Genomic DNA, 26,053 nt, shown 5'->3' with positions numbered 1-26,053 from the left:
AAGATTAGGATCATAATGTTCAAGAAAATTGTAAGCATAAAAATGTGCTATGTAGCTTTTTGATAGTTTATAATGTAGATTCATGTTAGTCTCGATTAGTTTAAAAACCAAAGATTTAATTTATTCCAATACATCAGATTAACATGGATGAATTTCCAATTAATATTTCTATGATCAGTTTTTCTGATTTCCTGGGTTTAGTTACATTCACTTCAAAAATATATTTTAAGCCATGATTATATGTTTTAGGTACAGGAGATATAAATATAAGATATGGCTCTTGCCCTCAAGGAGTTTCGCTTGGCAAATTTCTTAATGAAAAATTCAGAAATATATAGAACATGAAAGGAACAAGGAACTAGAGAAGTCTGTGAAGTTGGTAAGACAATGAAGCAATGCCAAAACTGGACAAAATCTGTAACTGAAATGATGACACAGTTGAATTTGTTGGAATACACAGATATATTCATCACATTTAGCCTTGATTTTTAGTTACATTAAGTTTCCAAGACTAGCTTAAGATTCAAACAAAAAGCGCTATGTAAATTCTTGGCAATACCATGTGTCACTTGACTATTAATCAATATTCTCTTTGAAACAGGTGTAGCAGCTGACCGCATAGCGATTCAGTCCAAAGGTCGATACACAGCCAACCTATCCCCTCAGAATTTGATCTCTTGCTGTGGCAAGAACCACCATGGATGCAACAGTGGAAGCATCGATAGGGCTTGGTGGTACCTGAGAAAACGTGGGTAAATAGCTGCCCAACACACGTCTCTAGGATTCTTAAGAGTGTGGCTTAGGTTAGAATAAGAAAACATATATATTAAGAGTTTCCAAAAAAATTTACAAATATATATGCTGTATCTATATAAGCACATGGATTATATTTAAATATATACTATATTTGGTATCTATTGAGATTATAAGCTATTGGAAACAATTGTTTGAAGACTGTATATATTTCTAGCTAAATTAATGAAGAGTCAAGTAAGCATTGTCTTCTTGTGGCTCTGACCCAAATGGTTCTACTGAGTCGCCACGGAGGGAGGAGAGTAGTTGACATTGCTGATACCTCTCTTGAGAACTTTAGTTCCCCAAGTAGATGAATAAATAATCCCAGGTAAAAATTAGGTTAAGAATCAGAGGAATAACATAAAAACGTCCTGTATAGTTGCCACAACTCATGAACATCATTGTCACTATCCATCCCATCTGATGAGAAGAGGCAGGTTGCATTTCTTTATGCTCGTGTAGTCTGATACTCACACAGCATCCTCGTGTCACCTATAAGAACTAATCTACTTAAAAGCTGAGATATCTGTCTAAGGAAACTGCAGCTGATAACTAGTAGTAGATGTATGTGCTGCCCCTGTGTTCTTTCATCCTCCACTGAGTGATCTGGGTCTGCTACAGAGAAGTTAGGTGCTATGAGAGAGTGGGTGTTAGGAATTTTATATAAAGTCCTTTAAAATGTTTTTCTTATGTTTTGCCTAATAAGATGGTGCTTAGAATGGACAACTTGGGCTAATACCTTCCTGGTGTAGTAGTGCTTGGTTGGCCTCTGTTTTGTACTATAATAAAAATTAAAGCCTTTTAGGAGCTTAAAAATATAACAACATGAGAGTCAGTGAAATCTTATTGTATTAGTCTGGTCAGGTTAACATAACAAAATGTCATAGACTGTGTGGCCTGAACAACAGGCACTTGTTTCCCACAGTTCTGGAGACTGAGAAGCCCAAGACTGGGGTGTTAGTCAGTTCAGTTCCTGGTGAGAACACTCCTCCTGGCTTGTCTTCTCGTCATGTCCTCATCTGGCAGAGAGAGAGCGCTAGTGTCTTTTCCTGTTATAAGGGCACTGATCCCAGCATGAGGGCCCCACCCTTATGACTTCATTTAAAGCTAATTTTCTCCCAAAGACCCCCATCTCCTGATACCATCACATGGTAGTTAGGGCTTCAACATATGAATTTGGGCTGACACACTTCAATCCATAGTCCTCATTGTCCCCAAGTTGAGACCTTTTTAGGAAATGGCTTTGTTTTCATCATGCTCCTTTGCTCAGATTCTCTTACTTTGTTGAACACTATTGAATTTTCTTGAGGCAATTCTACCAGATAATTCCATGGCCAGCTCAACATTGACTATCCATAAAATCAATTCCATTGTTTTATTTTCCTTACTACCTGCTTCTATATTCAATAAATTATGTTAGATTTGGATCCAAATAATTTGTACTTTTCAATGTTCAATTTCAGAATAAGAAATCAAAATTATTTTGTTTGTATAATGTATATATCTGATAACTTTCTACCTTATTAACTTTAATACTACATTAGTATATATAATTCCTTCTAAAGTATCATGAACTACAGACACATAATAATTGAAGTCTTATGAGAAGGTATCTATAACTTAATAAAAATGTAAAAAAAAAACCTTAATTCTAAAACTTACATAATTTATCAGAATATTACATCTGAGTATGATAAAGTTCATTCTCTTTCACATTAAATTTGGCTCTTCTACATTATCATTATAGATGCAGACTTAAGGAGTCCTTTCCCTATTAATATTACCACAGATTTAATTGATAAACAGTTTTCATCTTCAGAAAATTCTATTCAGTAGATAAATTTATTTATTATAATGGATTTGAGCAAGATTTTAAAATATTAAAAAAATGATATAAATGAACTTATTTATAAAACAGAAATAGACTCACAGATTTAGAGAAGGAATTTATGGTTACCGGGGGAAAGGGGTACAGGGGAGGGATAGATTGGGAGTTTGGGATTGACATGTACACACTGCTATATTTAAAATAAAATGCCTTTCCATGAAAAAAAAATTATAATGAAGAAATAGGAATGGGGTGGGGAACAGTTAATATGATTGAACGACTATGTTCAATGTCATTAAACTTGCTTGTACATAGCCAGAATAATTTACAAATGTTTTATTCAGTAAAATTGCATATAGATAGGTAACTATGGCATTTTCCTAAGTATTACTTTGACATCTTTGCTTATTCCTCATAGACTGGTATCCCATGCATGCTATCCACTTTTCAAGGATCAAAATGCTACCAATAATGGCTGCGCCATGACAAGTAGGTCTGATGGGCGGGGAAAGCGACATGCCACCAAGCCCTGTCCCAACAGCATCGAGAAATCCAATAGGATCTACCAATGTTCTCCTCCATACAGGGTCTCTTCCAATGTAAGTCTGAATCGCAAGAATTAGAAAGAGTTAACTTTCTCAAAAATATATACTACTGTTATTAAAACTATCTAAAAACTAGTATATTCTAAAATAATGCTATGCTTTCAGGTATAATTTTTGATATTCTTAAGATGTCTATTAAAGACCTCCAATTTGGGTATAATTTTTGATCTTTGTAGTATTAGCAGTCCAAATGATTGCCTTAAATTAAAAAATGCCCATGGAAATAAAGTTTTATAATTTTATGTATATATATGTATATATACATACATATATATATATATATATAAATACTTGACAGATAAAAGCTACAGCAAAACCTTTTACACTGACTTTTTTGTGATAGTAGCTCATTTTATCAATCCTTTGCCTTACTCCACAGAATAATTGAAATGGACACAGTCATAATGGAAAAAAGATTATCTTGGATTCCAGTTTGTCATGTTAAAAGCCTAGGAAAATTGTACTCCATTGTATCAGTGTCAGCAAGACATTCTCATTTTCAGAATAGTTGAAACTTCAATGGCTTCCAGATACCTATAGAATACAGTTTGACATTCTTACCATGACATACAGGGCTTCATGATTTGGTTCTGACCTACTGCTTTCACAGATTAATTTCCCACCAGGTTCTAACCCCCCCCCCGCCTGCCCATAATGCTCCTGGTAAGTTGACCTGCTGTCTGCTCCCCAGGTGCACCATGACCTTCATGCTTCTCTACTTAGCCAGGTGATGATTCCTCTCACCCAAATGGTTATCCCACCTACTTCCATGTCAAGGAAGTAGGTCAAAACTTCATCTTCTTTGAGAAGTTTTTTCTTGACTCCTAGGCAGAACCAATGTCCCTTTCTTGTTTGCATCCATGGCACTTTGTGCTTGTCTCTGTAATAAAACTTAGTATCTCATAATGCAATTAGTTTTGTTAGTGCCTGTCTATTCCACCAAAATGCAAATATCTTCAGGACAGAGGCAAGGTCAATATTTTTTTTTGTCCTAGTTTCTTGTCTTTACTCTGATCAATGTGCTCACATTTATATGAATAAATGAATGAATGACCTGCCTCTTTCCTAAGGGTTGCATTACACAGGGGACAACAGAGAAATATTTGTATGCTAAAATTGAGGAACCTCACTCTCTTCTGGGATCACTTTTGTGATCCTAAGAATGGAGATGACACTAATCTCTACTGATAAACAGAGCTTTAACTGAATTAGTTTTCCTTTGTGACCATAAACATCTTTGTATTTTTCTTCATTCCAAAATTATTGTTAGTGGTAAGAGTCATTGAAACGTGTGTGTGTCTTGTCTTTAGCAACTTCATCAATGTGGCAGTTCACATGTATTTCAAAAGATGATTAAGAGTAAATTGCAAGTGGTCAAGGCACACTGGGTTACATAATTCCTAAACTGATTGTACAGTACCTAACATTACACACCAAACAATAGGTTTAGTGTGCTCTGATAACAGAAATGATGCTCACTGATTTTTTTCCTTCCAGGAAACTGAGATAATGAAAGAAATCATGCAAAATGGACCAGTTCAAGGTAAGCTTGGTTGAAATATGGTTGTGTCTTATTTATTCCTTTAATAAACAACATTACATTTTAGCTCCTGTATAAAGAGCTTAATAAATGATAGAAATGTTTTACTTTTAAATTACTCTTAAGGATTCAGTGGTTGTAAGACTAAAGTAATTATAGGAGATACACTTACCTAATAACCTAATTAGCTGACCTTTTATTTGAAGAAGATAAACTCATTCATACATTGAATTCTTAAACGAATGTTAATGACACATTGGATGAAAGTCTGCTAAGTGTATCCAAAGTGATCGTGGATCCAAAAGACATTCGAACAGGAAATACTAACTGATAGAGTTCATTTAATTGTTTACTTATATTTAGGACTCATACATAATGTTAGAAATTTTCTCACTTCGGTTTAAATGGATTAGGTAATGGATTGAAAAAAAAATCAAGGTTTAGCAGTAGAAACAAAGTGGACACTTTAATTTTTCTATAAACTCAAAAGAAATCAAATAGACCAGTATAATTTTTGTGTTTTATAACATGCATTCCATTTTGATCAATTTTGTAAATGTGTTATGTATGGTAAACTAACAGTAAGTAAGGAAATAATATACTGACTTTCTGTCCATTGATTTTGATATGAAGATATTATTTCTGATACATAGTTCCTCTGCTTACCTATTTGATTTGATTTTGCACCAATGGCATGAACAAAAATAGGTTCACAGTGTATATTTTCTAAACACTGCCTTGAAATTCTTGGAAAAACAAAACCAGTGAGGCCTAAAATAGAAATTCAGGGTGTGAATACTGAAAGGCCCATAATATAGTATCAATGCAGTGGAATTGATAAATAAATTAAAGAACTTGGTTAAACATAACAAAATTAAATTGAAAACATCTGATATATACCCAGGGAGCTATTGGCCAAAATGTATTTTTGTTTTTCTGAATGCTGGCCTAATTAGTACTGGTTCAACATTTGCAGGAACCACAGATTTTAAAACTGTGATGGAAGGATTTTCATTGATCTTTATCATCACTTAACATTTATTGGAAAACCAAAACTTACTCTAATCATGCCCTGAATTACCTTTTAAAATCCTGGAACAATACACAAAAACTGAAACAAATAAAGAGAATTTTTTTCCTCCTTACAGTTGTGTAATTTTTGAAGGCTGGTAAAATAACAGGGGAATTCATATGTAATTTAAATATATGCTTCGTTAAGTGGAGTTTATGTGACAAATTTGAAGGAACACAGGCATTTGAAGTCATTAATTCCAGTTTTGACATTTGCAACTGAAATGACTTTGGTCAAGTTATTTAAACCTCTCTGAATCTACAATAGTTATATTACTGTTTCAAGTTTCTCTCTCTCTCTTTCTTTTAATCAGTCAAAAGAAACTTGCATCATAATGATTTAAAATTGAGAACACCTTAGGTTTATTTTATGGTCAAATATATAAGTGGTCATGAATTTTACATAATGAATCAAAAATAAAGAAATAAAATTTGTAAATAATAATGTTGAAATTCAGATTATTCAACATCTATGTAACAAATGTTTGCTGAGAACCTTCCTCCTGCCAGCCTGAGCCAGGATCATGAGATAGAGCTCACCGTCCTACCCTCAGGTGTGTCATAATTCTGTGTAATAAGTTTGCTGCTATTCTCCAGAAGTATAATTGCACTACAGTAGTTTATGTACTTATATGTTGATCAAGTTCATCAAGTCTATTTTGGTGTCAGAAACTCAAGGAAGGATCCGTCTTCAAGTTAATTGTCATGGTGTCTCACTCATGTTTCTTTTGTTTACTATGGCATTTTTCCACATTGAAGAGTATATTTTATTCACAGTGCTTAGAATTGAGAAAAGCTAATGGAGTCAATGATTCTATGGAAGAGAAAACCAATAGCAATATTTCACACTTTTATAAATGCTGGTTGCCTCATCTTGCTGTCAATGCAACATGGTTGTCTACATATTGTTGCCTGGGCTAATGTACAGGACTTTCCCCTGCTTGGTACAAAAGAATGTAAAAGGCAATAGAATTCTGAATAAATAATACCATGTGCATTCTTCTGAAATCTATAGAATTAAAAATAAGTTTATGTACTGGAAAGAGAACAAAAGAAAAGATCTGCATAGCGTACAGTTATATAAATTCTTGAAATCCTATGGAAAGGTGTTTTAAAGTAAATAAAGAAGATTTAACCTCTTTTGAGAATATTTAGACAGCAACAGAAAAGGCATGAAACATTAATAAATGAAATAAAAAGTGGAATCAAAAGTAATATTTGACTTTGGAAGAGAAGCTTCATTTTAGTATCTATCAAAAATTTTCTTATTTTATTTAAAATGTACATCAAACTAAGACAAGCATTGTGCACAGTTGTCAAGGTATACTTAACTAGCCCAACTAAAAATATTTTCAATTCAAGTCTTCAAAAGGAGAATTTTAAAATGTTCACTCTGAATTGTCCAAGCCCTTCAATAAAACAGCACACAATACAGAAAAGAAATAATCTAGGTGAGGGAAGGAAGGAGAGTTTTATAAAGTATAAGCTCTTTCTTTCTAAACAATACACTATTGGCTTAGTTCTTCAGAGCTGCAGGGATGCAATCTTGTCAGAGTATTCTTTTGCCAAGGGTTTGCTTTTTATTCAAACTCACCAAGGAAAGTTTTGTATTAACTTCCAAGGATGAAGGACAATTATTTTACACCCTGTTTGCTAGGTTCACACTTTGCTGCTACTTAATTGGAATTTAAAGAGACTTGTGGAGAAGCCCAAGAAGCCCAAGAAATAGTGATCATCAGTCAAGGGTAGTGGGCTTCTTGCAAGGTCTCAGTTCCTGGTAATTGTGCTTCTGTCAATTAAAAATAGATGGCGGGTGGTTCAAGATGGCAGAGTAGAAGGACATGCTCTCACTCCCTCTTGCGAGAACACCAGAATCACAACTAACTGCTGAACAATCATCAACAGGAAGACACTGGAACTCACCAAAAAAGATACCCCACATCCAGAGACAAAGAAAAAGACACAATGAGATGGTAGGAGGGGCGCAATCACAATAAAAGCAAATCCCATAACTGCTGGGTGGGTGACTCACAAAGTGGAGAACACTTATACTACAGAAGTGCACCCACTGGAGTGAAGGTTCTGAGCCCCATGTCAAGCTTCCCAACCTGGGGTTCCAGAAATGAGAGGAGGAATTCCTAGAGAATCAGACTTTGAGGGCTAGTGGGATTTGACTGCAGGTCTTCAACAGGACCTGGGGGAAACAGAGGCTCTACTCTTGGAGGACACACACAAAGTAGTGTGTGCATCGGGACCCAGGGAAAAGAGCAGTGACCCCAGGGGAGACTGAACCAGAACTACCTGCTAGTGTTGGAGGGTCTCCTGCAGAGGTGGGGGTGGCTCTGTCTCACCGTGAGGGCAAGGACAATGGCAGCAGAAGTTCTGGAAGTACTCCTTGGCATGAGCCCTCACAGAGTCTGCCATTAACCCCACAAAAGAGCCTGGGTAGGCTCCAGTATTGGGTTGCCTCGAGCCAAACAAACAACAGGGAGGGAAACCAGCCCCACCCATGAGCAGTCAAATGGATTAAGGTTTTACTAAGCTCTGCCCAACAGAGAAACAGCCAGCTCTAACCACCACCAGTCCTTCCTATCAGGAAACATACACAAGACTCTTAGATAGCCTCATCCACCAGAGGGCAGACAGCAGAAGCAAGAAGAACTACAATCCTGCAGCCTGTGGAGCAAAAACCACATTCAAAGAAAGATAGACAAGATGTAAAGGCAGAGGGCTATGTACCAGATGAAGGAACAAGATAAAACCCCATAAAAACAGCTAAATGAAGTGGAGATAAGCAATCTTCCAGAAAAAGAATTCAGAATAATGATAGTGAAGATGATCCAGGACCTCAGAAAAAGAATGGAGGCAAAGATGGAGAAGATGCAAGAAATGTTAAACAAAGATCTAGGAGAATAAAGAACAAACAAACAGAAATGAACAATACAATAACTGAAACGAAAAATACACTAGAAAGAATCAATAGCAGAATAACTGAGGCAGAAGAATGGAAAATGACCTGGAAGATAGAATGGTGGAATTCACTGCTGTGGAACAAAATAAAGAAAAAAGAATGAAAAGAAATGAAGACAGCCTAAGAGACCTCTGGGACAACATTAAACGCAACAACATTAGTATTATAAGGGTCCCAGAAAAAGAATAGAGAGAGAAAGCTCCCAAGAAAATATTTGAAGAGATTATAGTTTAAAATTTCCCTAACATGGGAAAGAAAAGAGCCATCCAAGTCTGGGAAGTGCAGAGAGTCCCATGCAGGATAAACTCAAGGAGAAACAGGCCAAGACACATAATAATCAAATTGGCAAAACTTAAAGACAAAGAAAAATTATTGAAAGCAGGAAGGGAAAAACAACAAATAACATACAAGGAATTCCCATACGGTTAGCAGCTGATTTCTCAGCAGAAACTCTTCAGCTCAGAAGGGAGTGGCATGACATACGTAAAGTGATGAAAGGGAAGAACTTACAAACACGATTACTCTACCTGGCAAGGATCTCATTCAGATTCAATGGAGAAATCAAAAGCTTTACAGACAAGAAAAGCTAAGACAATTCAGCACCATCAAACCAGCTCTACAACAAACGCTAAAGGAACTTCTCTAAGTGGGAAACACAACAGAAGAAAAGGATCTACAAAAACAAACCCAAAACAATTAAGAAAATGGTAATAGGAACATACATATTGATAATTACCTTAAACCTGAAAGGGTTAAGTGCTCCATCCAAAAGACACAAGCTTGCTGAATGGATACAAAAACAAGACCCATATATATGCTATCTACAAGAGACCCACTTCAGACTTAGGGACACATACAGACTGAAAGTGAGGGGATGGAAAAATATATTCCCTGCAAGTGGAAGTCAAAAGAAAGCTGTAGTAGAAATACTCAGATAAAATAGACTTTAAAATAAAGAATATTACAAGGGACAAGGAAGGACACTACATAATGATCAAGGGATGAATCCAAGAAGAAGATATAAAAATTATAAATATATATGCACGCAACATAGGAGCACCTCAATAAATAAGGCAACTGCTAACAGATATAAAAGAGGAAATTGACAGTAACACAATAATAGTGGGGTCTTTAACACCTCACTTACACCAATGGACAGATCATCCAAATGGAAAATTAATAAGGAAACACAAGCTTTAAATGACACAATAGACCAGATGGATTTAATTCATATTTATAGGACATTCCATCCCAAAACAGCAGGTTACACTTTCTTCTCAAATGCATATGGAACATTCTCCAGGATAGACCACATCTTGGGTCATAAATCAAGCCTCAGTAAATTTAAGAAAATTGAAATCATATCAAGCATCTTTTATGACCACAATGCTATGAGATTAGAAATCAATGACAGGGAAAAAAATGTAAAAAATACAAACACATGGAGGCTAAACAATACATTACTAAATAACCAAAAGATCACTGAAGAAATCAAAGAGGAAATTGAAAAATACCTAGAGACAAATGACAATGGAAACACGATGATCCAAAACTTTAGGGACGCAGCAAAAGCATTTCTAAAAGGGAAGTTATAGCTATACAATCCTACCTCAAGAAACAAGAAAAATCTCAAATAAACAATCTAACGTTACACCAAAAGGAACTAGAGAAAGAAGAATAAATAAAGTGCAAAGTTAGCAGAAGGAAAAGAATCATAAAGATCAGAGCAGAAATAAATGAAATAGAAACAAAGAAAACAAAAGCAAAGATCAATAAAACTAAAAGCTCGTTCTTTGAGAAGATAAACAAAATTGATAAACCTTTAACCAGACTCACCAAGAAAAAGAGGGAGAGGATTCAAATCAATAAAACTGGAAATGAAAAAGGAGAAGTTACAACAGACACTGCAGAAATACAGAGCATTCTAAGAGACTACTACAAGCAACTCTATGCCAATAAAATGGACAACCAGGAAGAAATGGACAAATTCTAGAAAGGTATAACCTTCCAAGACTGAACCAGGAAGAAATAGAAAATATGAACAGATCAATCACAAGTAATGAAATTGAAACTATTATTAAAAATCTTCCAACAAACAAAAGTCCAGGACCAGATGGCTACAAAGGTGAATTCTATCAAACACTTAGAGAAGAGCTAACACCCATCCTCCTCAAACTCTTCCAAAAAATTCCAGAGGAAGGAACACTCTCAAACTTATTCTATGAGGCCGCCATCACCCTGACACCAAAACCAGACAAAGATACTATAAAAAAAGAAAATTACAGACCAATGTCACTTATGAATATAGATGCATAAATCCTCAACAAAATACTTGCAAACAGAATCCAACCACATATTAAAAGGATCATACACCATGGTCAAGTGGGATTTATCCCAGGGATGCAAGGATTCTTCAATATACGCAAATCAATCAATGTGATATGCATATTAACCAACTGAAGAATAAAAACCACATAATCATCTCAGTAGATGCATAAAAAGCTTTTGACAAAGTTCAGCAACATTTATGATAAAAACTCTCTAGAAAGTGGGCATAGAGGAAACCTACCTCAACATAATAAAGACCATATATGGCAAACCCACAGTGAGCATCATACTCAATGGTGAAAAATTGAAAGTATTTCCTCTAAGGTTAGGAACAAGACAAGGATATCCACTCTCACCACTATTATTCAACATAGTTTTGGAAGTCCTAGCCATGGCAATCAGAGAAGAAAAAGAAATGAAAGGAATACAAATTGGAAAAGAAGAAGTAAAGTGTCACTGTTTGCAGATGACATGGTAGTATACATAGAGAATCCTAAAGATGCCACAGAAAACTACTAGAGCTAATCAATGAATTTGGTAGTTGCAGGATACAAAATTAATGCACAGAAATCTCTTGCATTCCTATATACTAATGATGAAAAATGTGAAAGAGAAATTAAGGAACCACTCCCATTTACCATTGCAACAAAAGAATAAAATACGTAGGAATAAACCACCTAGGGAGACAAAATACCTGTATGCAGAAAACTATAATACACTGCCTAAAGAATTTAAAGTTGATACCAGCAGATGGAGAGATATACGATATTCGTAGTTTGGAAAAATGAATATTGTGAAAATAACTATACTACTCAAAGCAATCTACAGATTCAATGCAATCTCTATCAAATTACCAAAGGCATTTTTTACAGAACTTGAACAGAAAATTTAAAATTTGTATGGAGAAACAAAAGACCCCAAATAGCCAATGCAGTCTTGAGGGAAAAAAAGCAGAGCTAGAGGAATCAGACTCCCTGACTTCAGACTATAGTACAAAGCTACATTAATCAAGACAATATGGTACTGGCACAAAAACAGAAAATAGATCCATGGAACAGGATTGAAAGCCCAGAGATAAACCCATGCACCAAGGTCAACTAATCTATTACAAAGGAGGCAAGGATATACAATGGAGAAAAGACAGTCTCTTCAGTAAGTGGTGCTGGGAAAACTGGACAGCTACATGTAAAAGAAAGAAGTTAGAACACTCCTTAACACCATACACAAAAATAAACTCAAAATGGATTAAAGCCCTAAATGTAAGGCCAGACACTATAAAACTCTTAGAGGAAAACATAGGAAGAACACTCTTTGACGTAAATCACAGCAAGATATTTTTTGATCCACCTCCCAGAGTAATGGAAATAAAAACAAAAATAAACAAATGAGACCTAATGAAACTTAAAAGCTTTTGCACAGCAAAGGAAAACATAAACAAGACCAAAAGACAACGCTCAGAATGGGCGATAATATTTGCAAATGAATCAATGGACAAAGGATTAATATCCAAAATATATAAACAGCACATGCAGCTCAATATTAAAAAACAAACAACCTAATCCAAAAATGGGCAGAAGACCTAAATAGACATTTTCTCCAAAGAAGACATACAGATGGCCAAGAAGCACATGAAAAGCTACTCAACATCACTAATTATTAGAGAAATGCAAATCAAAATTACAATGAGGTATCACCTCACACCCCTTAGAAAAGGCATCATTGGAAAACCTACAATCAACAAATGCTGGAGAGGGTGTGGAGAAAAGGGAACCCTCTTGCACTGTTGGTGGGAATGTAAATTGATACAGCCACTATGGAGAACAGTATGGAGGTTCCTTAAAAAACTAAAATACAATTACCATATGACCCAACACCCAGAGAAAACCATAGTTCAAAAAGACACATACACCCCAATGTTCATTGCAACACTATTTACAATAGCCAGGTCATGAAAGCAACCTAAATGCCCATTGACAGATGAATGGATAAAGAAGATGTTGTAAATATATAGAATGGAATATTACTCAGCCATAAAAAGGAACGAAATTTGGTCATTTGTTGAGACGTGGATGGATCTAGAGACTGTCATACAGAGTGAAGTAAGTTAGAAAGAGAAAAACAAATATCGTATATTAATGCATATATGTGGAACTTAGAAAAATTGTACAGATGAACTGGTTTGCAGGGCAGAAACTGAGACACAGATGTAGAGAACAAATGTATGGACACCAAGGCAGAAAGCAGTGGAGGGTGGGGTGTGTGTGATGAATTGGGCGATTGGGATTGAGATGTATACACTGATGTGTATAAAATTGATGACTAATAAGAACCTGCTATATAAAAAAATAAATAAAAGAAAATTCAAAAATTAAAAATAAAATAAAATGTGTGCAAGAGGAAAAAAAAATGATGATGGGTTGAGGAGTCAAGGTGGTGGTGTGGGAAGATGCAGAGTTAGTGTCTCCTCACAGCTAGTGTCTCGTCACAACTAGTCTGCCAGTCACTGGTCATGGACTCTGACCCCCAGGGAGATGGGAGGAATTCCAAAATGAACCGGTAGGATGTAGGGGGACCGTAGGTGGAGGAGAAATAGAGGCCAGTCAAGATCAGCCTCCCTGAGGCCAGGGAGATCAGGAGAAGCAGGTGGGATGGACTCTCTGGGAAGAGCGGGAGAGGAGCTGAGGGTGATCACCTGGTCCATTCGGGCAGTGAAGCCTGCTGAGTTCTGAAGCCGCTTCCCCCACCCCCATCCAAAGCCCCATCCAGGCCTCTTGGGTCCTGGGGGCTTAGGAGGGAGGCTGGGGAGATCAGGAGAGGCAGGTGGGAGAGGCCCTGCAGGAGAAGAAGAGGGCAATTGCCTGGCCCACTCGGGCATGGGGAGCCTGCTGAGCTCCCTGCCCAGTCCCTTGCCCTCGAAACCCCCCTTCCCTCCCCCTCCCCCCACCAGCTGCATTGGTCCTGGGGGCATAGGAGGGAGGCTGGGGAGATCAGGAGAGACAGGCGGGAGGGGCCCTCCCAGACCACAGATCAGAGGAGCAGGAGAGGGGAGGAGGGCATTTGTCCTGCCCTCTCGAGCCCAGGAAGACTGTTAGCCCCCCAGGTCAGGTTCCCTCCCCCTGAGACTGGGCTGGGTAGCATGCCTGGGCCCCTTTTGTTCCTTGAACCTAAGCCCCACCCCCCACATCTCCCAGGGCCTTTTCCAGCCCTGTGGGTCTTGAGCATTGGCCCCGCCCAATACCCAAAACTCACCCTTGCTTAGGCCACACTCTCCACAGCCAAGACCTTTCTCCCCCCACCAGTTTTTGTTTTTTCATTCCCTCCTCCTCTTTTTTTTTATTGTGGTACTGATGTAACTTCCAGTTATTGATTCATCTATATTTTTATTTTAAAGTTTTTCAAACATATCTATTGTTTCCGATTGTAATTTTATTTTTTACTTTGTTATTTCTCTTGTTCTCTTCTTTTTTTTTTTTTTTTTTGCCACACCACACAGCTTGCAGGATCTTGATTTATGACTGTGTGGTTGGGGAGAAGCTCCTGTGGTGGGAGCTCCGAGTCTGAACCACTGGACTAACAGAGAACCTCCAAGTCCAGGGAATATTCATTGGAGAGAGGTCTCACAGAGTACCTCATCTCAGCACCAAGACCCAGCTCTACCCAACAGTCTAGAAACTCCAGTGCTGGAAGCTTCAGACCAAATAGCCAGTAAGACAGAAACACAATCACACTCATTAAAAAAAAAAAAATTAGATGGCAAAAAAACATGTCACAGATGAAGGAGCAAGGTAAAAACCTATAAGACCAAGTAAATGAAGAGAAATAGGCAGTCTACCTGAAAAATAATTCAAAGTAATGATAATAAAGATGATCCAGAATCGCAGAAATAGAATGGAAACATGGATTGAGAAAATACAAGAAATGCTTAACAAAGATCTAGAAGAACGAAAGAACAAACAAACAGATGTGAACAACACAATAACTGAAATGAAAAATACACCAGAAGGAATCAATAACAGAATAATGGAGGCAGAAGAACAAATAAGTGAGCTGGAAGACAAAATGGTGGAAATAACTGCCAAGGAGCAGAATAAAGTAAAAAGAATGAAGACAAGCTCAGAGACCTCTGGGACAACACTAAATGCACTGACATTTGAATTATAGGGGTCCCAGAAGAAGAGAAAAAGAAAGGGTCTGAGAAAATATTTGAAGAGATTATACTGGAAAACTTCCTTAACATGGGAAAGGAAATAGTCACCCAAGTCCAGGAAGCACACAGAGTTACATAAAGGATAAACCCTAGGAAAAAGACAGCAAGACACACATTAATCAAACTAGCAAAAATTAAATTCCAAGAAAAAATATTAAAAGTGGCAAGGGAAAAACAAAAATTAACATACAAAGGAATCCTCATAAGAATAACAGCTGATTTTTCAGTGGAAACTCTGCAGGCCAGAAGGGAGAGGCAAGATATACTTAAAGTGATGAAAGAGAAAAATCTACAACCAAGATTACTCTACCCAGCAAGGGTCTCCTTCAGATTCAATAGAGAAGTCAAAAGCTTTTCAGACAAACAAAAGCTAAGAGAATTCAGCACCATCAAACCAGCTTTACAACAAATGATAAAGATACTTCTCTAAGCAGGAAACACAAGAGAAGGAAAATACCCACAAAAACAAACCCCAAACAATTAAGAAAATTGTAATAGTAACATACATACCGATAATAACCTTAAATGTAAATGGATTAAATGCCCCAACCAAAAGACACAGACTGGCTGAAGGGATACAAAAACAAAACTCATATATATGTTGTCTACAAGAGACCCACTGCAGACCTAGGGACACATACAGACTGAAAGTGAAGGGATGGAAAAAGATATTCCATGCAAATGGAAATCAAAAGAAAACTGGAATAGCAACACTCATATCAGATAAAATAGACTTTAAAATAAAGACTGTTACAAGAGATAAGGAGGGACACTACATAATGATCAAAGGATCAATCCAAGAAGATATAACAACTATAAATATTTATGCACCCAACATAGGAGCACCCCAATACATAAGGCAAATGCTAACAACCATGAAAGAAGAAATCGACAGTAACACAATAATAGTAGGGACATTAACACCCCACTTACACCAATGGACAGATCATCCAAACAGAAAATAAATAAGGAAACACAAGCTTTAAATGACACAATAGACCAGATAGAACTAATAGATATTTATAGAACATTCCACCCAAAAGTGTCAGACTACACTTTCTTCTCAAGTGCATGTGGAACATTCTCCAAGATGGATCACATCTTGGATCAAAACTCAAGCCTCAGAAAATTTAAGAAAATTGAAATCATATCAAGCATCTTTTCTGATTACAACTTTATGAGATTGGAAATCAATTGCAGGAAAAAACTGTAAAAAAACAAATACCTGGAGGCTAAATAGTGCACTACTAAATAACCAAGAGATTGCTGAAGAAATCAAAGAAGAAATTTAAAAAATACATAGAAACAAATGACAATGAAAACATGATGACCCAAAACCTATGGGATGCAGCAAAAGCAGTCCTATGAGGGAAGTTTGTAGCAATTCAATCTCACCTCAAGAAACAAGAAAAATCACAAATAAACAATGTAACCCTACACTTAAAACAACTAGGGAGAGAAGAACAAAGAAAATCCAAAGTCAACAGAAGGGAAGAATAGAGATCAGAGCAAAAATAAATGAAATAGAAACAAAGAAAACAATAGCAAAGATCAATAAAACTAAAAGCTTGTTCTTTGAGAAGATAAACAAAATTGATAGACCCTTAACCAGACTCATTAAGAAAAAAAGGGAGAGGATGCAAATCAATAAAATTAGAAATGAAAAAGGGGAAATCACTACTGACACTGTAGAAATCAAAGGATTATAAGAGACTACTATAAAGAACTATATGCCAATAAAATAGACAACCATGGAGAAATGGACACGTTCTTGGAAAGGTACAATTGTCCAAGACTGAACCAGGAAGAATTAGAAAATATAAACAGACCAATAACAAGTAATGAAATTGAAACCATAATTAAAAATCTTCCAACAAAAAAAAGTCCAGGACCAGATGGCTTCACAGGCAAATTCTATCAAACATGTAGAGAAGAGCTAACAGTGACACTTCTCAAACTCTTCCAAAAAATTGCAGAGGGAGAAACGCTCCCAAATCCATTCAATGAAGCCACCATCACCCTGACACCAAAACCAGAAGAAGATATCACAAAAAAGAAAATTATAGACCAATATCACTGATGAACATAGATGCAAAAATACTCAACAAAATACTAGCAAACAGAATCCAACAGCACATTAAAAGGATCATACACCATGATCAAGTGGAATTTATCCCAGGGATGCAAGGATTCTTCAATAGACACAAGTCAATCAATGTGATACACCACATTAACAAATTAAGGAATAAAAACCATATGATCATTTCAATAGATGCAGAAAAAGCTTTTGACAAAATTCAATACCATTTATGATAAAAACTCTCTAGAAAATGAGCATAGAGGGAACCTACCTCAACATAATAAAGGCCATATATGGCAAACCCACAGCAAGCATCATACTCAATGGTGAAAAACTGAAAGTATTTCCACTAGGATCAGGAACAAGCCAAAGACGTCCACTCTCACCACTATTATTCAACATAGTTTTGGAAGTCCTAGCCATGGCAATCAGAGAAGAAAAAGAAATAAAAGGAATACAAATTGGAAAAGAGGAAGTAAAACTGTCACTATTTGCTGATGACATGATACTATACAGAGAAAATCCTAAAGATGCCCCCAGAAAACTACTAGAACTAATCAATGAATTTGGTAAAGTTGCAGGATACAAAATTAATGCACAGAAATCTCTGCCATTCCTACACACCAACAATGAAAAATCAGAAAGAGAAATTAGGGAAACACTCCCATTTACCATTGCAACAGAAAGAATAAAATACCTAGGAATAAACCTGCCTAAGGAGGCAAAAGACTTGTACTCAGAAAACTATAAAACATTGATGAAAGAAATCAAAGATGACATAAACAGATGGAGAAATATACCATGTTCTTGGATTGGAGGACTCAATATTGTGAAAATGACTATACTACCCAAAGCAATCTACAGATTCAATGCAATCCTTATCAAACTACCAATGGCATTCTTCACAGAATTAGAACAAAAAATCTTACAATTCGTATGGAAACAGAAAAGACCTCAAATTGCCAAAACCATCTTGACAAAGAAAAACGGAGCTGGAGGAATCAGGCTTTCTGACTTCAAACTATACCACAAAGCTACAGTAATCAAGACAATATGGTACTGGCCCAAAAACATAAATATAGATCAATGGTACAGGATAGACTGCCCAGAGATAAATCCACGCACATATGGACACCTAATTTATGACAAAGGAGGCAAGAACATACAATGGAGAAAAGACAGCCTCTTCAAAAAGTGGTGCTGGGAAAACTGGACAGCTACATGTAAAAGAATGAAATTAGAACACTACTTAACACCAGACACAAAAATAAACTCCAAATGGATGTAAGACTTAAATGTAAGACTGGACACTATAAAACTTTTAGAGGAAAACAGGAAAAACACTCTTTGACATAAACCACAGCAAGATCTTTTTTGACCCACCTCCTAGAGTAACGGAAATAAAAACAAAAATAAACAAATGGAACTTCATTAAACTTAAAAGCTTTTGCACAGCAAAGGAAATCATAAACAAGACAAAAAGACAAACCTCAGAATGGGAGAAAATATTTGCAAATGAGACAACTGACAAAGGATTAATCTCCAAAATATACACACAGCTCATGCAGCTCAATATCAAAAAAACCGAACAATCCAGTTAAAAAGTGGGCAGAAGACTTACATAGACATTTCACCAAGGAAGACATACAGATATCCATGAGGCACATGAAAAGATACTAATCACTAATTATTAGAGAAATGCAAATCAAAACTACAATGAGGTATCATCTCACACCAGTCAGAATGGCCATTATCAAAAAGCTAGAAAGAATAAGTGCTGGAATGAGTGTGGTGAAAAGGGAACCCTCCTACACTGTTGGTGGGAATGTAAATTGATACAACCACTATGGTAAACAGTATGGGGGTTCCTTAAAAAAGTAAAAATAGAACTACCATATGACCAGCAATCTCACTGCTGGGTATATACCCTGAGTAAACCATAATTCAAAAGGAGACATGCACCACAATGTTCATTGCAGCACTATTTACAATGGCTAAGACATGGAGCCAACATAGATGTCCATCAACGGATGAATGGATGAAGAAGATGTGGCACATATATACAAAGGAATATTATTCGGCCATAAAAAGAAATGAAATTGAGTTATTTGTAGTGAGGTGGATGGACCTAGAGTCTGTCATACAAAGTGAAGTAAGTCAGAAAGAGAAAAACAAATACTGTATGGTAATGCATATATATGGAATCTAAAAAAAAAAAAAATGGTACTGATGAACTTAGTTGTAGGACAGGGACAAAGAGGTAGACTTAGAGAATGGACTTGATGACATGGGGTGGGAGGGCAAAGCTGGGGTGAAGTGAGAGTAGCATCGACATGTATACACTACCGAATATGAAATAGTTGGCTGGTGGGAAGTAGCAGCGTAGCACGGGGAGATCAGCTCAGTGCTTTGCCATGACTTAGAGAGGTGGGATAGGGAGGATGGGAGGGAGGGTCAAGAGGGAGGGCATATGGAGACATGTGTATGTATATGGCTGATACACTTTTTTGTGCAACAGAAACTAACATGGTATTGTGAAGCAATTATACTCCAATAAAGATCTATTAAAAAAATAGATGGCATTCTAAAAGTATAATATGACCTTAAGTAATATTCTAAGTAGCTAAAGTTATTTTTATAAGAGAACAAGAAAATATTGCAGCCAATTAAGTAGGAAAGAAAATTAGGCTGAATTGCAAAATTCCTTCTTAGATTCTACCCCTGGCAATTTTCTCATTGACTGTTCTGTGAGAATTTCTGGAAACGTTTAAAGATAATGGTTTAAAACTGTGTCATTTACCCTGTTGTGTTGTATTTTAGCCATAATGCAAGTCCATGAAGATTTCTTCAATTATAAGAAAGGGATATATAGACATGTTACCAGCACAAATGAAGAATCAGAAAAATATCAAAAGCTTCATACACATGCAGTCAAACTCACTGGGTAAGTCACTTTCTTAAAAATCTTCATTGAATGCTTTTGGAAAATAAAACTGAAAATAAGAGTATGTAGTGTGCATTTAGGTTCTGGAATTCCTCTTGGTATGAGAGATTCTCATACAAATTAAAAATTATAAAAGGATTGACATTAGTTTAGTCAGTATTTTAAAGTCTGGTGGAAAAGTAACTCAATATTTTGGGAAAGGTAATTCTGTCTCTCACTTACTTGGGAATCCATCCTAAGAATCTGTTCTATGGGTAAGGGACATTGATTACTGGAATAGATTCTGCATATGGAATAATCGAGGAAAGGGTACAAAACCACGGTGTATCAGGGTTTGGGGAGAAGGTTTTGGATGGAATAACAAATGGTAGAGATTAAGCAAGAAGAGAGGGTAGGATCACCTTTCATTCAATGTAAGATTACTTTTTATATTTATGTGAGAATTGTAGAAATGAAATTTATCAAATTTGTAGGTCAAATACATTCAGCTCTGCAAGAGCAAGAAAGAGGTTCAAAATTTGGTTGCATTTCAAGAGTAAGTCATCTCACAAATAGACCTTACTCAGAGAGTGTGGTCCTTGGGGACCACTTTTTCAATTTCATTCTGACTCTGCCCAGTCTCCAAGCTTTCTCATGTCTCATTCCACTTCAGATGAAATGCTTACTGTCCCACTCTTCAGGTGATGATCTCAAAATTTTTCCTTTTATCTTGAATCACCAATAATGTGACCTTGTGCTCTTACCATGCATTGTATTTCACCAAAGAAATTCAAGCAATCAGGAAAACAGCTCCCAGCATCACACGCTCTTCCCATAAGTACTCCTCCCTTTCTTCCCACTTTTCACAGAGTTGAACCTTCTCTGATCCTATCTAAACCCCTCTTGCTATAGTGTAGACCTCAACCTCTCTCCATATTCAAGAATATTCAGAGGCAATTTTCCCGTTTTCTTCTCTGTAATCAATTTTATTTTTCCCACCATACAAATGTGCCATTATTTCTCAGATATTATAAAAGACAAATAAAACAAAAAAAAAATTTTCTCTCATCTTCACTTCCTCTACATTCCTTTTATGTTCTTTCCATACAGTAAATTCTTAGTGAGACTCGTCTGTACTCACTTCTTCACTTCTTCTCTGCCCATTTTTTTCTTAAAACTCTCCAATCACTTTTTGTACTTCCTTCCTCCTCTTCACAACAGTACCTGGGTCAAGGTTCTCAGCGACGTCCCCATTGTTATATTCATCTGTCAGAATACACACCTACCTGTCCCCTCCTGGATTTTCCTTACTGCCGTGACTTTTCAAGGTTCTTTGCTCTTCTTTTTCCTTTTTCTGTACTTCCATACTTCATGTTGGAGAGTCCCAGACTGAGGTCTTAGTCCCTTCTCCCCTCACTTATTTCCTGGTGAAGTCATCGGTCTCTGAGCTCATCCCAGCTTTGAGTCCCATCGAACCCTGACACTGGTTGAATTTATATCTCCAGCCCAGACCTGATCCTGACCTCCAGACTCATCCATTCCAAGGCCTCCTGGACACCTCCACCTGGGTACCTAATGGATGGCTCACATTCAGTGCTTCCAAAACGGAACCCCTGATCTCCCCCTTTACACTTACTACACAGCATCTACCGTCTCCTTCTTAGCTGATGACCATACCATCCTTCCATGTGCTTTCACTGGAAACCTTAGAATCATCCTTTATTCTCCTTGCCACTCACTCTTAAGATGTTGGAAACTCCGTTGGTTCTTTTAACTTATACCCAGAATCCAACCACTTTTCACCATCTAAATTATCTCCACCCTTGCCTGAACCACCATTACCCATCATTTTGTACATGGGTTACTGGAGAAGCTTCTAACAGCTCCTTTTGCATTTAAGTTTGCCCTGGACAGTCTATTCTCAACAGAGAAATCGGTGTGTTCTTTTAGAGCATTAATCAGATTTCATCACTCCTTTGATCAGAACCCTACAATAGAAAGTAAGAAAGTGATGTGATCTCAATTTCTGTTCACCTGTACCTTGTTCTTCCTGACCTCCTGCTCCATTATGTTTCAGACACCCACACCCAGAGTCTTTCCCTGTGCCTACACTGATCCTTTATCCGACATCTGATTCCTTAGTGTCTGTGTCTCCATCTAGTCTTTGCACAGATCTCATCTTCTCAGCGTGACATCCCTGACTGTCCTATTTAATACTGCCACCTGCACTCTGTTCAGCACCTCTGATCCCCCTCACCTGATCTATTTAAAATTGTTTCCATAACAATGATCACTTCCTAACATACTAATTTAATTAGCTTTTGATGATTGTGTATTGTCTGTCTTCCTTACTAGAACAAAGCTCCGTGAGAGCAGGTGTCTATCTTATTGGCTGAAGTGGCCAAAGCATACAATTCTGGTCCTTCATACACCTCGTGCTTTTTCTATTCAAATAATGAATTTTTTTTAGCATACTCTATACTAGTTCTAGCCTGATACTCATCTTTCAATGAGGTAGCTGCTCAGCTTCGATTGGTTTGTAATTCTTGGACCCACACTCATCTGATCAATTCTGCCCCTATTTCTCAGCCCAGAGAGCTTTGTGGGACTCAAAATAAATGCCCTCCAGCGGTCTTTGCTGCCATGTACTACCCTTTGCCTTTCCTTTTTGCTTCACCTTCATCTTTCAACCATTGCCCCTGGTGGCTTGGCCAGGACTTGGGCAACCCAGTGCGCTCCCAGTGTGACTTCTTCTTCAGCTGATCCCCCCAGGGTAGGATGGGGAGGGACTGAAAGTCTGATCACCTAGCCTTGCTCATGGCCCTTGCTATAAACAGCTTGAGGGAGTAGTCCTGGATTGTCCCACATACTTTTAAAGGGAAAAAATTCCTATTCAGGTCTAGAGGGGGAGGGAGAGGGTTGCGGTGAGTCTTGTTCTCAGAATCTACTTTTGCTTTGATACAGAACAAAATATGTTTTTTTCCATTATTCCTCAAAGTTGTTTATTGTTTTTGGGGGGGTGGATTGTGGCTGTTTGCCTGGTTTACTAAAGATAGAAGGAAGGTACTACTGAGGTTTTAAAACTTGTTTCGTTTTATTTTGTTTTCCCCTTCTTGCTGTTCAGTGACTTTTCAGGAAGGCAAATGGAATAAGAATGCCTTTATCCTGCCACTGGAACTGGGAATTCAGTGCCACCTGAGTTCTGTTTTCCTTCAGTTTGAAAGTCATATTTCTTCTAAACCCCTCCTTCCTATGTATGTTTCATTATCAATTTTTGTTTTCTCTAGTAATATCCATGATTTGGAAAAAAATTTTCCCACACACTTGGTAATTGAAATAATTTTTCCTATCATTCAGAGAACTCTGGAAATGGCAACATTAATGTGGTGCCTTCCTTGATTTATCAGAACTGATCCTTTATCATCTCTATCATGTATTTAAACATGCTGGTCATGTTTTCTTCATTCTACTTCTAAATTTATTCATGTTGAGGTTGAACAAATTATGAATGTGTTTCTATTTAATCACTCTGCACTGTTTGTATATTTTCCGTGTACAGTGTGTCAGTTGCAGTAATGTGTTCACTTTTATAAACTCCTAGAAGATTGAGACATTTATAAATTTACCTCACATGTGTGACAATTAACAAGGTTAATTCTGCTAGTAGGCAAGCAACTTCTGGAGAATTTGTTTATTTTTCAGAAATATTTTAGGTCCCCTAGGCATTGTTAAATGCCCTGGAGCAGTAGATTTTAATTCATTTCTCTATTAGTAATTCCTGATTTGGTAATTACTGTATTTAGAAAATGAATGCATCAGTGAATTAGAGAGGAATCAAATAGCCCAAGTAAGTTAATGTTCCTTATCAGAGAGCTTAATGTACTTCATAGAAGTACTTTACAAATTTATCGCAACAAATTCTATTTGCTGTCCATTCTGTTAAAGACAAAGTTATTAGATTTAACTTACTTGAACAAATAAATTTAAACTTCTATTGAATGCTCATCACTGGGGAATACAAGGAGGATTAATACATAGTCCTGCTCTTAAGGAGTTTAGGGAATAAGGTAGAGACATTCACAACTGCTTCTGGCATATATTTCCATACATATAGGGTTTTACATATATAAAATACAGAATAGTGATAGGTAGATATACATTTGTAATGCCTTTCTTTGTTCCTCATAATTTTAGTTCACTCCTCTCTCTTCTCTTTCCATAACCTCTGTCTAACCCCGTTATGAATACTGAAGTCATAAAAGCATTTAATTGAATTAAAAATGCCAGATGTTTTGAAACATGGCATTATTTTATATACCAATAATAAGAATAAAATATTACCAATTATACTAAACAACTCCATTGATTGTTAGATTGATTTCAATTTTTGAGATGCTAAAATGTGGGGAAAAAAGAGTGTCATATAATAAAAAAATATGATATATAAGATTTTCATCGTGGCCAATGTTCTTTATGTTATGGTTCTATTCCACATCTCTTTATACATTGCAGTTCATCTTGTGTCCCTGTCCACCAAAGGTTCTGAGCTTTCTTGAAACCCTCACTCGGAAGTTTATAAAGCAGTGCATTAAAGCCATTTACTTTTGTATATGATTCCAGGAATTACCACTACGACAAATGAAAAAAAAAATACTAGCAGTCAGACATTTTAGAAAATTAAGGGAAATAATGGGGATAAATCACTGTCAATCCTGCTTGTATGACAGAATTTTATTGAGGATTGAGTCTATCTTTACAGAAGAGAACAATAAAATCATTTTAGGACATATTTTTGGCATCATTCAATAATGTTTTATGTGAAAGTTTATTTATTCAGCAAACATTTATTGAGTACTTCTATCTTCCAGATGTGGTTTTAGAAGTAGGGATACATCAGGAAACAAAATAGACACAGATCCTGGTCTTCATCAAATTTATATTCTACAAATTGATATATAGCTCTTAGGCAAATACAATAGTATTTTATAAAAGGCCAGAGTTTTGGTGCTAAAGTTTGGGTGTGTGTGTCTGGTGTCAACAATATCAAATTTTTAATGCATAAATATTGAGTAGTGACTCAGAGAGAGAGAAGACAAACAACTGGGAAATGGAGGTCAAAAGGAAAGTAAACATGAAAACAGTCTGAGAAGAACAGAGGAAAGAATAAAAAAAATGTTTTCAAGTAGATTGTGAATGAGAATTGCAGTTTTTAAAATTAAACCGAACACCCTAAAATAAATTTAAAATGTTGCAAAGTGATAGAAACTGGGCATGTTTCCAATAAATGACTGTGAAGACATTTATTTGGTTTGAGTAAATCATTAAGAATTCAAGTCAGATATTTCTGTAAACTGTGATGCAAACCCATAATGTGACTTAAAATTGGGCACAGATAGAATGAATTATATATTTCTCTTTTCTATATATTCAACAAAAATTCAAAGAAAATCCATGTAGTTCCTGGTGCTGTGCTGAGTAGTAGGCATGATGAGAAAAAAAAAGTCCTTGCTGTCACAGTGCAACTAGATATTAACCCAAAACACACAAAAATGTAAAGTTATGCCACATTTCATAAAGGCAGGGAAGAAAGTGGTAAGAGGATGTTTAGTACTTGATCTAGGGACTTCCTGGGTGGTGCAGTGGGTAAGACTATGCACTCCCAATGCAGGAGGCCCAGGTTTGATCCCTGGTCAGGGAACTAGATC

At 36.5% G+C, this 26,053-nt stretch overlaps 1 protein-coding gene across 1 annotated transcript in view; it reads left to right on the top strand.

Annotated features, from left to right (window-relative positions):
- TINAG (tubulointerstitial nephritis antigen) overlaps positions 1 to 26,053 on the top strand; it is a 94,155-nt gene that overhangs the window by 36,454 nt on the left and 31,648 nt on the right. Inside the window, exons 6-9 of the mRNA XM_060164118.1 lie at positions 602 to 752; positions 3,042 to 3,222; positions 4,726 to 4,771; positions 20,246 to 20,369. Of these exons, the coding sequence (XP_060020101.1) occupies positions 602 to 752; positions 3,042 to 3,222; positions 4,726 to 4,771; positions 20,246 to 20,369 (502 nt within the window). The remainder of the gene's footprint in view (positions 1 to 601; positions 753 to 3,041; positions 3,223 to 4,725; positions 4,772 to 20,245; positions 20,370 to 26,053) is intronic.

Source organism: Lagenorhynchus albirostris, chromosome 10 (assembly GCF_949774975.1).
Source record: "Lagenorhynchus albirostris chromosome 10, mLagAlb1.1, whole genome shotgun sequence".
Classification (NCBI taxonomy): Eukaryota; Metazoa; Chordata; class Mammalia; order Artiodactyla; family Delphinidae; genus Lagenorhynchus; species Lagenorhynchus albirostris.
The sequence above is the reverse complement of the archived record's forward strand: the minus strand, read 5'-3'. Positions and strand labels throughout refer to the sequence as shown.